Raw genomic sequence first — 17,261 nt, 5'->3', positions numbered from 1 at the left:
CAAGACAGAACAGCACAGGGAAAAGCTTATCTCTGTGCATCTTTTTTTTCTTTCATCACATGCTTCAGGGGAAGTCAGATGTAAAACCAGGAGTTTCGTTCCTGTAATGAGCTTTAGCTTTGTGTGAGGATATAAGCCTTGTCAGAGTATGAGCAGTACTAGTTCCAGATGCCAAATAGAACTGCAATTATCTACAACAGCATTTTACAGTTTAAGCATTTACATATGCCTTGCAACTATGAAGTTGCTGTGAAGATGCTGCCAAAACCCTGCCCAGGAGCAGAAGACAGACTAGGACCTTCCAGATCTGATGCTTAGGAAGGAAGCTCAAGGCCTCTCACAAGTATGAGCTCTAAGCTGCCTTCCACAAGTTCTTTTCATTCAGGAGCATCAGCCACATCCCTTATGTTTGACCAAGGAAACACTGGTAACAGAATTTGCAGGCCTCCGTTTAACCCTACTTTACAACAGCCAAGCAGCTGAACCGCCTTTATCTGTACACCAGGTCTCTATTCAGCAGTGACAAATTCTCTGTGCAAGAAGCTGATCTGACAGCTTAGGCTGTACCAGTGTAGAGTTCTGCTACATCCACAACCGGGAACAGCAGTGATTAGAAATTCTTCTGAAAGATTCAGCTCATCACCTTATAAAACCAGGAACTCGCTGACATAACAGAGCTTTTCTGCAGACTCAGATCCAAACCCATGATTTACAAGAAAGCATTTAATTCCTTACAGAGTTCAGTATTTTGTTATTGAAAACCTAATCAGTACAACAGCTCTATTCCCAGAATTGTTTTATTTTATTGAAACAACATACAGCTTACCCAGTCTGCGTCTGGGGGTAAAGGATGGTATTACATCACATGGGAAGTGGATGGAGATAGACAACTCTGAAAAAACAGAACATGCCATCCCTGCAGGCCTCAAGATAGTGCTTTAAAGACAAAAGTACTCCTTATTCACATATTTCATCACTTTTATCAAAGGCAAGGGCAAAAATATCCTACAGATTCAGAAATTGCATTCAGTAGTCATCAGGTTCATGTATCAAATCCCATTTCATGCAGAATATAAATACATATGAAAACATTGTCTAAAACATTTCATAGCACATTGTAATCTGAGAGCAAACTTCAGCTTCAAACTGCCCAGTCAGCAAAAATCCAGTTTCATTGTTAGTTAATTAGGTGGCAAAGAGAATATTGACTATGACAAGTTTCAACCTGAATACACTTAGAAATAAGTAAAAACTCCACATTTAAAATATATTATTTTGCTACCCTTTGTCAAAAAGGTAAGAGATTTACCACATACTACTTTTCATAAAAAGTAGAACTTTCTAATACACCATCAGTAAGGTCTTTCCCTTTTTAGGTTCATAACACAGACTGTTAATGCAGTTATTTTTCCCCAACCCTCAGGCAGCTCTGAGAAGCAAACCACCATTTAACCCTCAAGTTATCAATTTTCATTTGATATTTTCAAAATAACATTTTCACTGCAAGCACCTTTTCGTAGCTTCTGTTGACTTCATACAGATTTCCATGGGTTTTGTGGGTTTTGTTTCCTTGTTTATTTTTTGGTTTGGTTTTCTTCTTTGGTTTTCTTTTGTTTGAGTAAGCCAGACACTGAACTTGGGCATTACCATATGAGCCACTTCTTTCTGTACTCATAATTGCTTTCTGATCAGTTATGCTGAAGTTACTTTCTTAGAAACTAATCAGACGTGCTAAATCTCCTTGTGGAGGTGCAACCTGTATCAGCAAAACAGTGCTCTGCTTTTGCTGTAATAGTTTATCTCAGTTCCCAGACACGGTACTTTCACAAGGCTGAAAGCTAGGCTTCTCCTGCTCTGCCAGCATACAAAACCTGTGCACACCACACTTCTACACTCTACTAGGATGAGCTCTGGAGAAGACCTGGAGGTCAAGCAGCCCATTTTTCACTCTTACCCTCCTCCCACAATCCTGAGAAATTTCTCTACTTCCTTTTCAGCAATGCCTCTCCCAGGGCAGTGTCAATCACACGAGAACTGTACGATACTTCTCAGAGCCCCCAAAGTATCACAGAATAAAGCCTCTCTCCTTCCCACTCTCTAACAGCACTTTGTTTTTAAAAAGTATACTGGGTAAAGTTTCCATCCCATTAGACATTCAGTTTTTCTTTTTGCTTAGTATCAAGGCCAGCTGTGCTCCAGAGATTCTACCAGCTCTGCATTAAGAATACTCCCTTCCCTTTGCAATAAGCACCTTTGGTTTACTGGGCCCTGGACAGGTCATCTAGCAGGACAGACCATTCACATCAGAAGTTTTCACAGCATTGCCAACATCCACCATTAAGTGCAAAGTCTGTGGCCTCAATGCCAGCAAAATGTCTGCTGTTACCTGAATTTATATTATCTCAGTCTTACAGAAAAAGGTTCAAATTAGAAAAAAAAAAATCTTGTCTCTTTGCAGGTTACTTATTTATTTCTCCTTAATTTATACACAAAATTCCCCAGGTTTGCACAGTCACCTTGAATAAGCTCTAAAACAAGGAGCATCCTCAAATCTCCAAATTTTAGCTCCAACAGTCACACAGCACAGATACAAACGCATTAATGTTAGTCTCTATATAGTTTTACTCTTTCCACTAAGGAAAAGCTCCAACACTTATCTGAGTAGCTGACTGCACTTACAGTAAAGTTCACATGAATTCTCCAACAACAAACAAAAGTAGCTTCAAAGAGCAGCAGTCCTTAGGTATCAGGTGGATGCTGGACTACCAAGAAAGAGGTGGGAAAAACATGTCAGAAATTCTGGATCAAATGAAATTAAGCCCACAACATGAGTAGTAAGCTACTTGTTTAAAAATCTGGTAAGGCTATCATTGCCATAATCCCTCAAGTACAGACAGACATGTAGTCACTGTAACATCATTTTTCTTAACTTGGATGAGTTTATTCTGTATGAGAAGATGCTGATTTGAAATAATGGATGTTCCAGCACCTGTGATACGCTACACAGCAGTAAGAATCCACACTTCCACAGAGAAAGAAAGGAACTCTTTGCCCAGTCTTTCATACTTCACATTCCCTTCTGAAGCCTACTATTAATAAAAATAAATACAAGTGCACAGGAAGATTTAGTTCAATGACTCCGATGTAATAACATCAAGGATTTCATCTTCGTTTCGTGCCCCCAAAGCCTGCAAAGAAAAAAAAAAGTCAGCTCCACTATAGCCTTTCCACTGAACTCTCTAGTTCTAAAAGGGCTAAAAGTGGCAGGGGAGACAAGGTAAACATATTCACATGAAGCAGGACAGCAACCAGCTGTGGGCTGACTGGCCTGAAAACTGTTCTTGCAGATTAGACAACCTGCATTCTACAAAGAACATGTTTGTACATGTTTGCTAGAGAAGGGCATGTACAGTGTGCACCAGAAGGGAAAGCCTTAAAACCTTGCCACTGAAGACAAACCCAATATCAGTGGTACCATGCCCACCATACACCTGTGGGGAGTTTCATGCCTCACAATGCTGCCCTACTACCATAGGAAACAGAAATAAGGGACATTGTTACATGCCCACCTTCACCAATGGATAAAATAAAACAAAGAACGTTTGCTGAATCTCAACTAATGTCTGCATTTTTTGGTAGGTCAAAGTCTCTTAAGCTTCAGGAGATGCAAAGGTGTTTTGCCTTACCAGAGGCAGTTCTTGTTCCTGAACTGCTCCCTTGTGTGGAATTGCTTGAGTGCCCATTCATAGGAGGTGCAGCTGTGGGATCTGTCCACATGCTGTGATACGGGGAACGTGGCTGTGCTCTGACGTGAAACAGAGGAGGACAGATTTGTTAGTGACCTTATGAAAAATTAAAAATATACCATTCCAAACAAGACAACTGCAGCTCTGAGGAAAACTGTAAGCAGGCAGTTGTTTCAAAGCTGAAAATCCCCCTATTGAACATATTTACATGTTGAGAACAAGGATATCCAGTGTTGTTATAATATCACCTGTAGACTTGCAAAAGGAAATTAAACCTCATTCTTTAGAAAAAGCAATTTTAACAATTGCAAATGAGGAAAGTTTTCCCTCTGAAATTCTGACTTTAGATTCTGTCAGACAAAAAAAGAAATTTGACATCAGAAGCTTAAATGCGTTTTGGCAACACCTACATCCCAGCCATGTCAGCCAAGAGAAAACATCTGTTAACTATTTTGAAAAGGTTGTATCAGTAACTCTAACATATCGCGATCTTTGACTCACTGATTTAATTTATTTGCTTCTATGGATATGGGATTTCCTGCTGCTGAAATGGACAAAGGGCTGTCTCACGCTTTCTGGCATCAGCATTTTGAGGCACATAATTAAAAAAGAAATCAAATTAAATAACAGTGGACCAAAGATTGTTTTAAAAGAAAAGAAGCCCAAGTTAGGAAGCTTGTTCATATATTTGGACTTATTCAGTTAGGTCTCTAATCCTGAACAATCAGATGTGGCTATGGAAATGGGGAGGGGTAGTGGTGGTGGAAATCAATGAACTAACCTGTTTGTAGATACTACAAAAATACTATGCTTAAGCACAAGGGTCATGTATTTAAAACTTAAGAAATACCAAGACAATAAAACCTTTAACACACTTTACCTTTTAAGAATTGAAAGCAGAGTTAATATAATGCTTCTGTTATTACAAAAAATAACAACAAAAAAACACTCCACAACTTTACAATCAAGATGCTTTAACACACACCTGTCCATATTATCTTAAACTTTCAATACAAAACAAGGTATATGACAATATTTAATCTGTTATACTGCCATGTTCCTACAGAAACAGACTCAATACACATGCAGTTATTTGATAAAAAGAGAAAACTGCATGGGCTCTTAAGATTCCCTGCAGGAGTCACATATTTTCTCCAGTGAAGCCTAAAATGGCACCAGACTGCTACACTGAAACCAATGCATTTTAAATGCCTAAAAGTGTCTAGCAAGTATGACCAGCAGACGGTTACTCCAGCACAAAACTGCTTTTGAATGCTGTTTATGTTACATTTTTTCAAAATGCAACTTACGTATGACCTACAAGTCCTCTGGAAAACCATACCTCTTGGATTTCCACACATGGGCCACTGGGAGACTGAAGATTAAAGGCTGTTTAATCTAATCTCACCGACTATCACAGAAGAGCAGCTGCTATACAGACTGACCTTAGCAGAGATGACACTGATAGAAGAGACCTATCTACAGATGGGTTTATGCTCAATATGACTATTTGTGTTTTAAGGCAGTCTGCAGGTAGATTGTTTAAAAGCTCAATTTAAATTTGCAGGCCATCATGCCAGGTGAGAAGCAGAATGAAGTACCTCAGTCCTCCCAATTCTTCCCCAGAAACGTGCTTATAATGTCTCTGGTGCTAGGGCTAGAGATAGCTCCTCAAAATTCTTCTAGTGGTAGGATTTTATGGCTTAAATGAACACAGGCCTGAAAGCTTAGAAACAATGTCAACACAGCATATGGCATATCCCTGAAAGCTTAAATACTTAAAATCTGATAGATGCATGTTTTACCTGTGACTGCCTGCCAAGTAGCCTAGCAAGCCTCCTGCTCCTAATCCAGTCCAAAATCCTGGTCCTGAATTGGTTCCATGATGGGAATGCATTCCAAAGCTGTTGTCATCTTAAACAAAATGAAAGTAGGAAACATCAGTTAGTAGCCTAATCCTCAGGCCAGCTGTTGCAACAAGATTCTCTCCTGTTAAAAGATAATGGAAAATTAAAAAAGCTCCTCCTAATTCCAGTAGATTCTTGATCAAGCTTAACTTGAGAGGCCTCACATTTCAGAAAGCAAGAAAAAACACAGAAATGAACACCGCTTTGAGAAGTTTTATGTTAAAAATCTACTTCCACTCCATCTCACAGCCCTGACGTTCACAAAACATGGAAAGTCCCTGCCTGCTGATCTATAAACAGACAAGTAAGAGTAAAAATAGAAAAGGAAAGGAAGAAAGAATAATCTGAAGGTCACATAGCTGGCCAGAGACAGATGCAGGAGCAGAAATCAAAGAGGTAAGACTACAAAGTGAGCAAACCACAAAGACATACAGCTTCTAATCTCACTCAGTACAGCTGCACCATTTGAGTCACAGTGGCTCAGTGTAATGGCTAACATTACTTGTATTGTTCCTAGTAATCCTAGTCTGGGATTTGTTATCAAAAGGCATGTTAACTGCAATCACATTGCTAAGTTTTTGTTATGCATGAGTCACCAGCTTGACAAATACCTTGATGAAACTGCAAGCATATCAAGTAGGTTGTGGGGGAAGGAGAGTCACATATTTTTTACATGTGACCTGCTTAACATGAGGTTCTGAGTCAGAACTGAACGTCTTCCATTTAGAAATAAAAAGAGAAAATACAACCCGAAAGTAGAATAATTTTCTGGTCTAGAGAAAAACACAAATGTAAGAATAAGCTCAACCACAGGTTTAACACATAAGGAAGTACAGAAAGCAAGGAAGATAACATTAGAGTCTCCCTGAAACATGCCCACCTGAACAAGTGGACCAGAGATGACGTAAGTAAAAGTTATGGAGGATCTGGTTTGTCTTCAAACTGGTATGAAATAATCAGTCTGCATTAGATTTGATATTGAATTTCATTTTGAATGCATGGAAAGATAAACTCTCATTGGGATGATATATTAGTTATGCTGATTTGAATTAAAAAAAAGCACTTCCTTTACTGGAAAAAACCACGTTAATTCAGAGATGAACCAACTGATTTGTTCAAAAGCACCATGACTGAACACTCACTCAGAAAACTGAGTCATTTTTTGTTGAAATATCTAGAGTAAACATTAAGAATCATGTCAAACCACAAACAGAGAGAAAGCAGAATTTAATTAAGATAGGCTGGCTAAACTAGTTTCACAGGACACACTCTGCATGTTAAGAGGATTTAAAATGAGGCAAATTAAATATTAACAGCAATACATGAACACTGCTTTCCATTACTGTCCAGATTTCCAAAGATGAATACCTTCCTGGGAACACATGGACATACACACTCAGAGATGTGCTTTTGCTCTGCTGCCAGAATGTAAGGCAGACATTAAATGCAATGAAATCGCATAACAATTGGTGCAATTAATCGACAAGGAACAGGACAGAAAAAAACGAAAGTAAGTCTTCAGTGTTTTGCCTGTGCCCAGTATGACAGAGCCCCGTCTTATGACCAGGGCTCCACTGACTACCACAGTAATGCCAGTGGCAGTGCCTACACAGGGTCACTTATGCACATGAAGCATACACAGACAGCTCGAAACAACTACATGGAAACCAGTTTGCAAAGCCAACAGTAATATGGAAGCAGAATCCCTTTAATTTTCTGGTGCAGGTACATCTATCTGAACGTTTCTGCTGGGCATGCCCTGCACAAGGGTATCCCAAAGAGTTACACTGCACCCTCTGTTGGCCAAGCAGCTTGAGTAAAACTTGGAAGAAACCATTAATAAGCATTACTAAAATATAAACTAAGTAAACTTAATCTTTGCTATATATTTTCTTGCTAAAACCCTTTCTCTATCTCACAAAAAAAAAAAAAAATTATGTAGCTTGTGAGAATATAATTCAAGTTTCAGTGCTTGCGAGCAGCTTGCATGTGCACAGGGTTAAATCAGTTGGTCAGACACCAGATGTGCAATGTTTATGTCACCAGATGTGCAATGTTTATGTACCTTAGACACCGTGATTCCCTAAGGAAGACCATTTATTAAGTGACAAAAGTCGTCAATTTTCTGGAAGAAGAAGTACACCCTTTCCTAGCAGCAGCCTTGTCATTGCTTATCTATTGCTTACAACTTCAGATGAACAGCCCCACGTGAGATTCACATGATGCACCTCTAATGCCAGTTCACAGGCACTGTTCTCTGTTCTGGGAACCAAATCTTTCAGCCACTGCGACGACACTGAAGCACTTGTTAACCAGAGGGCTTTTATATGATACTCAACTCCATTAACTGCTTTGTGAATTAAATCAGTGCTGAAAGATCCTTCTGTAAGGTTTCAAAGCACCTCTTTGGAATGGGTTTGCTTCTGGCTGCATAAGACCATTCTTTCTTCCAGATTACCTATGAAAATTATTCTCCCCGTCATAATCCTCCTATGTCACAGGGTATGAAAAGAACACTTGCAGAGCATGGGAAGATGGACTTTCAAAGGTTCAAAGGGCAGCTTGCTGCACAGCCGCCCTGAAAGCCTGTGGAAAACCAAGTCCTTATTTTCTCTTTCGAACAAAGAACAGAACGCAAAGCTGTCTGCAGGATCTGCAGCCAATTCGGCAGAGTCAACTGCCAACACTCTGGTTTTAAGTTGGTCCCACCTGCCCCTACTGCAGATAAAACAGTTCAACCCTGCTTGCTCTTTTGAGTACAGAGAACAGGTCAGAGCCCTACCTGTGAAGCTGGACTTAAAGCCAGGAGGAGGAGGTGCCTGCTGACTCTGCCAGAAAGGCCTCGCGAATCCATCACTGTCACCGGGACTCTGCTGAGGCTGCTGGTTGCTGAGGAAGAACTTGTATACTCCAAAAGCAAGAGCAAGAAGAACTATTACAACAATGGCTCCAGAACCAGAATCAGAAGAATCTGATTGCCTTGACTGATAATAGCTAGAGCCAAAGCTTCCAGAGCTCTTCACTTTCCTTTCACCTTCCTCAGTCAGCTCTAGCCTGAACAGCAAGCTACAGGAGCCTCTCAAGATGTAAGGGTCATCCGGGTAATCGTAGCCTTCACAGCTGACTTCTATGTGTCCAAAGCGGTAGGCATTGTCCAAGTCTGCTTTGCACTGCCACTGAAAAAACAAACACAATGCAAAGTAAAATCTTCTGCTCCGGAGATTAAAATACCTGTCTGCTTTCCCAAATACGCTCTGAAATAAAGCTGTGATTGCTAACAAATTATCTAAGGGGCCACATGGTAAGAAATTTCTGAGCACTTATTATGAAAAGGAGTAGGAATTTGTTGTTAATTAAAGATGATTTTTAAATGCTACAACTTAAAAAAATTTCTGATCTTTCAGAACACTAAAGAATTACGACTGGAAGATTTTGTTTTTCTTCACTGGACAGGTTTTTAAAACATTCCTTCTTTAGACAATGCAATACTTCTAAAAACATGCCATACACTGTGCAACAGTTACTTAATAAATGCCTGTCCTGTCCAAACGTGATGGCAGCTACAAAAACACAACATGTGATCCTCAAATTCAGTGTGCCCGATTCAGTTTGTGTCTATGCAGAAACCAAAAGAAACCGGGACAGGCATCATTAGGCATTCAAATGAAACATTTAACAATCCTGCTGCAGGTTCTGCAGTTGAAAACATGTGGATTCCTCAGCCTCACATTTCCTTGAGGTTACCTGAACTTACCATCTCTAACTGCAAGTGACACATATTTTGGAGAGGAAATAAAAAAAGTAGTAATTTCTAAATTAATAATTCAGGACAGCAGTACCAACTGTCAATTCAAATTTGACTGTTCTTTTACAGTACTGTGTCAGTTTCAACACTCACCTTCAGCCTTGATTCCTGGTTATCTACTGACAGGAGCTTAGCTAACAGCTAACAAAACAAAGAGGAGTGACGACTTCCTGACAAGCACTAAGATCTTAAGGTGCAGGAGGAAGCCATGCAAACCTGAAACTTAAGTGTTTAAAAGGCAGAGCTGAAGTGAAGCAACTATTTATAATCCCTTTCTACTCCAATAAAAAATGGAAATCCACACAGCAATATCAATTCCAAGAGCACCCTCTTAAGGTTTGCCAGAGTTTGATTTTATAAACTCAAGCACCATTTTATTTAAAACCAATGAAGGTTTGCTGTGCTGTGTTTTTACATCAGCACCTTCAAGGACATTTCAAACATATACATACAGTAGTTCTGGAAAATGCAAGCCTAGAAGTATTTAGGTTAAGTTTTTGTCGTCAAAGGTCATCTAACAAAAAGCAAGCTGTACTGACACCATAGCTCTTCTCTTCTTCAGAAATCACCGAGTGTGGGGGAAGATTATTTCATTAACAGTTTAACAAGTTTTAAACAGTTACCTGTACATCATAGCCATCCCAACCTTTGTTGTAACACTGAACCACCGCAGGAACGCGGGAACAGCCCGCAGTGCCTCCTGTGCACTGCAGCTGCGGGACCGCAGGTGTCCGCCGCGACGTGGTGTACTGCCCTCTGTGGAGAGTGAGCGCCTGCACGTCCCTCAGCAAAACCTTCTCTGAAACGGGGAGCACAAACGTCAGAACCACGGCGTTACCTGGGTTGGAAAAGACCTCTGAGATCACCGAGCCCGGCCTATGACCGAACACCACGTCAACTCGACCACGGCACTAAGTGTGTCACATGCAGTGTTTCTTTAAACACCTCCAGGGACGGTGACTCCACCACCTCCCTGGGCAGCTCATTCCAATGTGTAATCACCCTTCCTGCGAAGAAATTCTTCCTAATGCTTGTCAGCACGTGTCCAGGTGCGTTCCCCCTGGCCACAAAGGCCTCCTCTCAGGACAAGACTGGCCGTACAGAGGCCGCAGCGGTAACCCGCTTCTTCAGGAGGCAAAGCCCCAGGAAGCACCAGATGCGCAGAGGGAAACACGTCATTTCCCTCCTTCCCTTCCGAGGGGGCTCTGGGCTACTCCTCTTAGGCACGCAAGCACCCTCGACCGCACAGCGGGATTACTGCTGCGGCACAAGCCGCCTTAAAGGCAGCCCCAGACCAAACGCCCTCCTGGCGCGGGCCCCGGCACAACCACCCCTTCCCCCGCGCCGAGCCCCGTTTCCCCCCGCGGGTCTCACCGTGGCGGTCCCAGCCCCGCGCGGGGCCCGCGGCGGCGCACAGCAGGAGCACAACGAGGGGCGCGGGGGCGGCCGCCATGACAGCACCGCGCTACGTCACCCTCCGCCCCGGTGTGGTGGTGGGGGGTGACATAGAGGGAGGGGCGGAGCTTCTCCTGGGCCACGCCCCCAGCAGTCCGTGGGGCCAATGGGCGACGAGGGCGCCGCGCGGGGGGGCGGGGCCGCCGCCGTCTCGGGATCGTGGCGCGCGCGGGCTCGTCACGCGGGCGGGTCACGCGGGCGGCGCGCCGCCCCTTCGCGGCAGCGGCTTCCGGTTCCGCGCGGCGGTTCCGGTTCCCGGCGCGCGCCCCTCCGGTGCCGCGCGGCTCGCGGGACGGGCGGCGCCATGGCCGGCATCAAAGGTGCGCGCGCGGGGCGCGGGGTGGGGCCGCCGCGGGAGCTCCCCGTGCCATCTCCCCGTGCCATCTCCCCGTGCCATCTCCCCGTGCCATCTCCCCGTGCCCCCTCCGTACCCCCCCCGTGCTCCCCCCGTGCCACCGCCGTGCCGGGCGGGCGGGGCCGCGCTGAGCGGGGACGTCGCGGTCGGTGTTTCGTGCGGCGCGGCGCGCCCTTCATCCGCGGTCCGCTTGTTGTTCTCTCGTTGCAGCCCTGATCAGCCTGTCCTTCGGCGGAGCGGTCGGACTGATGTTCCTGATGCTTGGGTGTGCCCTTCCCCAATACAAGTAACGTGCACTCTCTTCCTGTTCTTTGTGTCTTGTGTTTTGTGTCAATAACCCCAGAGTGGTTTGGATTTCATGCCTACAGAATCACAGAATCGTTAGGGTTGGGAGGGACCTCTGGAGATCATCTAGTCCAATCCCCCTGCCAAGGCAATTGTGGATTGGGAAGTCCTCTCTCTGTAGGAGGTGTCTTCGGGTTTGCCTTGTTTTTTGCTTCCAAAGATTGGGGTGGGAAAAAGACCATCCAGGATTTAATTCATCGTAAAAGTGATGGCAACAAAAGTTAACTACCAGGCCTGACTGCAGACTGCTAAAGGGTGCGCTGCCCTGACATGTCCCAGCTATTGTCTGTGGCTGACAAACAGGAACTCCTGAGGTAGGCAGCAAGCGTGTGTTATCCAGGGAAGCACCTGCATTTTCCCTGGCTGCGTAGTGGTAGCTGGGCTGTCAGTGACTGCCAGGTGGACCTTTGGCTGTGTCCCACGCCGGTAACGTGGCATCTGGAGTAGCTGCGTTGCTGTCTGTACTTTAGGTATGTCCATTTCTATCCTTTAGTTCTCAGGAGATACAAAGTAGCAGACCAAAAGTGCAGGTAGTTATACCTGTGGCTTTGACTCTTTGCAAGTGAATGCTGACTCTACAGATAAAGTCTTTTAAATTGACTTATTGAATGTTAAATAACATTAAATTATTGGTTATTGGTTGTGAATTTCAGTTCTCTACATATATGACTAGAACTCTTATGCCATCTCTCTTGTGTTATAAAACCAGTGCTGGTGACACAAACCCTTAGGAGGGAGATCACTGTGCAGTTGCCCTTCAAACAATGCAGTAAAGTTTTATTGAAACAATGTGCACCTGCGTTTATGTGCCTGAGAAATCCAGTCTGGTGAGCTGCAAGCAAAAAAAGAAAGTGTTGCCAAAATGATGGTCTAGTTTTTGTAGGTGTCTGCTGGTTGCATTCAGATTTTAAAAAAAGTGGAAAAAAAATGTCTTGGTTTCCCGTGGTGGCTCAGTATTGTCTGAGAACGATGCTCTGTCCCACGTGTGTGCACTGAAAGCCTATGGACAAAATGATGTAAGGGCTCTGCAAAGGTATCTCTGCAATTCTTAGGCACAGCAGACAGGATAAACTTTGGATTTAAGCTCATCTTGTTAGGTGGCATTAGATTTAGGCTTGCATAGTGAAATCTTGCTGTATGAATACCCTGTTAGTGAACTCTGCTGCTGCTGAGGTCAGCCGAAGCCTCTCACAAACATGTTCTGCTGGATTAACGTCAGCTTGTTCCAAAGCAAAGGATTTGCCTTCTCTGGGTTTGTGTCTGTCTGTCCTGAATGTGGATGCTGGATGGGGAAAATGCCTTGTGTTGATTTTAGGAAAGACAGGAAGTCAATCAAGTTAACTTAAACTTTTCTTCTCCTTTCTTTTTCAGCCAGTACTGGCCACTGTTTGTTCTGTTTTTTACATCCTGTCTCCTATCCCGTACTGCATAGCAAGAAGATTAGTAGATGACACAGATGCTACAAGTAATGCCTGCAAGGAGCTAGCAATATTCCTTACAACAGGCATTGTGGTGTCAGCATTTGGGCTACCGATAGTGTTTGCAAGAGCAGCACTGGTTAGTAATATTTCAACCTATGATTGTTTGTTTTGTTTTTTTTTTTTCCCTAGAAAACTTTGCTTCTGATGTTTGTTTTTTTTTACTGAAGGTAAAGCTCTCACGCACTAAACAGCTCTTATAACTGCATACTTAAGACATTTGCAGTGGAAACAGAATAGGAGTTCTTTTGACAAGAAAAACTAATACAGAAATGGGAACCTGGCAGAGCATGGTGATTGCCAGATGCTTCACACGGTCATGGAATAAACCCTATCAGCCTTGTATGCAATGCAGAGAAAATGAGATTAAAAAATACTGTGAAAACTTAATAGGCAAGTAATCAAATATAAAAGTGTAAAGAATACTTTGAAAGCAGTTTGTGGAATAGTTGGGCTAAAGCAGTATGAATAAACAACAGAAAAAACCCCGAACCCCCCAAAAAACCCCAGTGCATTTTTTGCACTCGCTATAAATTATATTGGTGTTATTTTTTTTTAAACTTCCGAGTTCTCATTACATCTTTCCCACTATATAGCTTTTCACTCAAACACTTTAAAAGTTCACCTTTTCTGTGTGAACTTTAAAAAGCAATACCAAGTCGGAAAAACGTGGAGTGCATTTTCATAAATGCCTTTAGGCAAGAACAGCTCAGACGGTCAGTTTGAGTGCCTCACACCCTTTGAGTAATCCACTTCCTCTCCCTGGCAAACATCCACCTCTTTCTTTGTTGCTGGCATATCTGCTCGTGTTTTGAAGACCTTAAATGTCTGTTTAAAAAGGTCTTACAGCATGGTTGGCAGTATAACTGGGTTGCAGATGTGCTGTAGCCTGGCCCTACTTTATACACCAAAACAGCTGTGCCTGCTAGCCAGCGCTTTGAATAGGGCTAGAAAAACTTGTGCTGCTTGGCTGGCTGTGAACTGATCAAATAATTTTGGGTAAACCTGGCCTTCTTGGTGTAACCACAATAAATGAGATACCACCTTCTTGCATCACGGACATGTTAACTGAACTTTGTCTAGAATGGGACAATAAGATGTTGCGTTTTGTCTTGTCAGTATGCAGTTCAAAACGTTTCTAACTAAATTCTCCTTGTTCACAGATTTACTGGGGCGCATGTGCACTCGTTCTTACGGGGAATACAGTCATCTTTGCCACGATCCTAGGATTTTTCTTGGTCTTTGGCAGCAATGACGACTTCAGCTGGCAGCAGTGGTGAAAGGAAGATCAGAGAACTATCACAGGCATCTTGTCATGCAGTGGCTATCCATACAAATGAGAGAATGGGCAATAAAGAGAAGTAGCGTAGCAAGCCTCTTGAGTATTCTAGATGCTCCTTTTCACGTTGTTCGTTCTGAGTGTACTACTGTTGCTGACAGGGTTTATATGTTTTTATGAAGTGAAGAGATTATTGGTTTCATTTTTACCTATGGTATGTTTTTAGGTGCTCTCTTGGTTTAAAATTGTTATCCTTCTGTCCAGTGTTTTATGTGAAGCTTTAAATCAGGAACAAGAACATTTAAACATGGTTTCAAAGAAGATTTAAAGTTGGAGTTTTTTGGTTGGTTTTTTTTTGTTTTGGTTTGGGTTTTTTTTAATTTATTTAAGCTAAGCATTAGTACTGTGTTTCGGTTTTCATTTTTTTTAAATACCAGGATTAAATTATATACAAGCTGATTGGAGGTAAGAGATTGTCCGCCACCGTTGTCAATTTCCAAATCAACAGATTGTTGCTATATTGTAGCTATATTTTTAGAAGCAAGGCGGGTTGGAAAGTACCGGTTGCAGATTTTCTTCTGCCCATACCTCATACCTGGTTATGAATGTTGATAGCCTTCATTTCAGGAGAAGGCTGAGGAGCAGGTAGAGTTATTTGGGAGAAAATAATTTTAACACTGCTAGCCCTTTTACCTGCTTTGTTATTGATTCTGTGGATGTGACATTCAAATGCTCTGTAAATGCATTGATGCTGACATACAAAATTAAAGTGTATTGTAGGGGAAGGGAAAATGATGTTTAAATTCCATTTTTTAAAAAAAACGTATCTTTTGAACTCTTTCTATTTATAAGTATTGTATGGTTTTGAACTTTTATGTCAACTTTTTACCACAAAGATGGTAAAATGTTCATTTATGGAACTACTGGTCTATGTTAATTTGAAGCATATACGAAGCTATTTCCTCCTCCCCCTTTTTAATTTATTTTATACATAGTATATATATATAATAAAACAGCTTTTAAAATGTAGATTAAAACTTTGTGTTAAACCTGCCTAAGAAGGATTCCCCCCCCACTTTCTTTTTTCTCCCTCACAATGCAGTTGAGTGACTTTTTCGGAAGTCACTGGCTGAACTGATTTCACTTGACTCTTTTTAAGTTCTTATGCACTATTGGTTGATAAGATTTAATGTTATGTCTGTAACTGTAGCTTGTGTTCTGTAAGATTGCACATGTAGCTTCAAATATTTAAGACAAGTTTTATGCATACCTCTCAATTGTCTGGATTTTTCATTTGAAGAAATCTGTCATTAGACATTCCATCATGACGCAGCTGATGAGTACCACTTAAGCAGGTTTGACTGTACCACGTGCAGTGATGAACTTTACCAAACATACTTCTAAACAGTATTTTTCAATTCTTTAAAAAAAAAAAAAAAGTCTAGGAATCTTAACCACGTGTAATTAAAAGCTGACAATTGCTTAGGTTTTGCTTAACAGTATGAAAAGGCACAGAACTGCAGGTCTTGGCTGTAGAATTTGTGTGCAGATGCAAAGTATAAAGCGTGAATATATATATTAATATTTGTCTATGAATGTATGCAAAGTTTGATAGTAATGGTAGCGACTTGCATGACGTGCTCAGGGGACAAACTGGCAGGTGGGGACAGCAGGGGTGTCACTGCCTGTGTGCTCTGCTTTGTTAATGTCCTGTGGGTAAAACAAGAGCTCGATTTTGCCCACGCTGGTAGAGGAACAAGTAGGTGCCAAGGCTCTAGTGCAGAAGCCAGTCCCTAGCAGATGGTGTTTCAGCCATAAGTAAGCAGTTCACCAGACTGCCTGCGATGGTGGCATTTGGAGCTGCGAGAGGGCTGTAGGATCACATCTTTCATCCCCTCTGTGCCAGTACAACGAAGGCTGCAGAAAATCTTCCAAACCAGTGGCCAAAGTTGCAGTCCTTTGCAGTCCTTGCAAAGGGGGAATGCTTAGGACCTGTACAAATCTGAATCTGTTACCAACTCCTTTTTCATGGTCAGGAACTCTTCTCCTTCACTCTCTGAAGCCTGCTTCTCCATGTGATGCTACCCTCTGGATCACTGGCCATGGAGCTGACTGTGTATATATTGGTAGTTTTTTTGTTTTGTTTGTTAATTCCATTACAGCACTACCTTCCTTGCTTGCACACCAAGTACATGCATTATGGCTCTGATTTGTGAGCTAGACACTTGAGAGGTATAATCCTTCCATATAATATGCACTGAGATAGCGTTACCATCCTTCTAGAGGGAAAAAATTTGAGCGGTAAGAATTTTAAATAGCAATCTTGAGTTCTGTATGTTTAATCAAAAATACTCTAATAAAAGGAGTATTTTGTTTAACGTATTAATTGTTTTTTCTTTTTCATTTCTTTAATGTGGTTGTCATTCCTGTGGCAGAGATGACACCAGATTGCTCACTGGTTCTTCAGAGTGAGTATTCATGTCATTTACCTGGGGCTGCTCTATAAAGAGAGGCACGAGTGTCCAGGGCTGTACTAGTTGCGCTGAGCTGGTTATGTCTCACATCTAGAGTTTTATCTCGAGTTTGTGTTTGAAGGCCAAATCCTGATATGTTGGTGGAATTATACAAAGTAACAGCCACCTTTACTCTCTGACTTATTTATAACTTTACAATTTTATTTAAAAATAACTCGGCCCTTGTGATATTTGAAATGATTTGTGGCATTTCTGAAATTTGAAAAGTGATGCCAGTCTTTAACAGAAGAAAGTAATGGGAATTGGTGGAAAATCTTTTTGAGGTGAGCCATCATCCCCTTTCCTCTTCCTGCACACACTCACTTTGGTCATATCTGTTGATTTTTTTTTTCCTGTTTATTCTAAGAGGGAAAAAAA

General features: G+C 42.1%; 2 protein-coding genes across 2 annotated transcripts; one reads left to right on the top strand and one right to left on the bottom strand.

Moving 5' to 3' along the window:
• Nucleotides 1-779: 779 nt before the first annotated feature.
• Nucleotides 780-10,963, bottom strand: SARAF (store-operated calcium entry associated regulatory factor). The gene is made up of 6 exons (XM_050338524.1): nt 10,833-10,963; nt 10,082-10,257; nt 8,436-8,829; nt 5,552-5,660; nt 3,687-3,805; nt 780-3,188 (listed from the first exon to the last, which is right to left on the bottom strand). The coding sequence occupies exons 1-6, from the start codon at nt 10,909-10,911 to the stop codon at nt 3,163-3,165; spliced, it is 903 nt and encodes a 300-aa protein (XP_050194481.1). The 5' UTR covers nt 10,912-10,963; the 3' UTR covers nt 780-3,162.
• Nucleotides 10,964-11,157: 194 nt separating this feature from the next.
• Nucleotides 11,158-16,752, top strand: LOC126652034 (leptin receptor overlapping transcript-like 1). The gene is given in 5 exon segments (XM_050338555.1): nt 11,158-11,233; nt 11,479-11,554; nt 12,985-13,007; nt 13,010-13,170; nt 14,255-16,752. Coding segments are annotated over 5 exon segments (393 nt in total). The 5' UTR covers nt 11,158-11,217; the 3' UTR covers nt 14,372-16,752.
• Nucleotides 16,753-17,261: the final 509 nt, after the last annotated feature.

This window comes from Myiozetetes cayanensis, unplaced genomic scaffold (genome assembly GCF_022539395.1).
Source record: "Myiozetetes cayanensis isolate MyiCay16 unplaced genomic scaffold, myiCay2020 scf7, whole genome shotgun sequence".
Lineage (NCBI taxonomy): Eukaryota > Metazoa > Chordata > Aves > Passeriformes > Tyrannidae > Myiozetetes > Myiozetetes cayanensis.
Note: the sequence above shows the minus strand (reverse complement) of the source record. Positions and strands in the feature narration are given on the sequence as shown.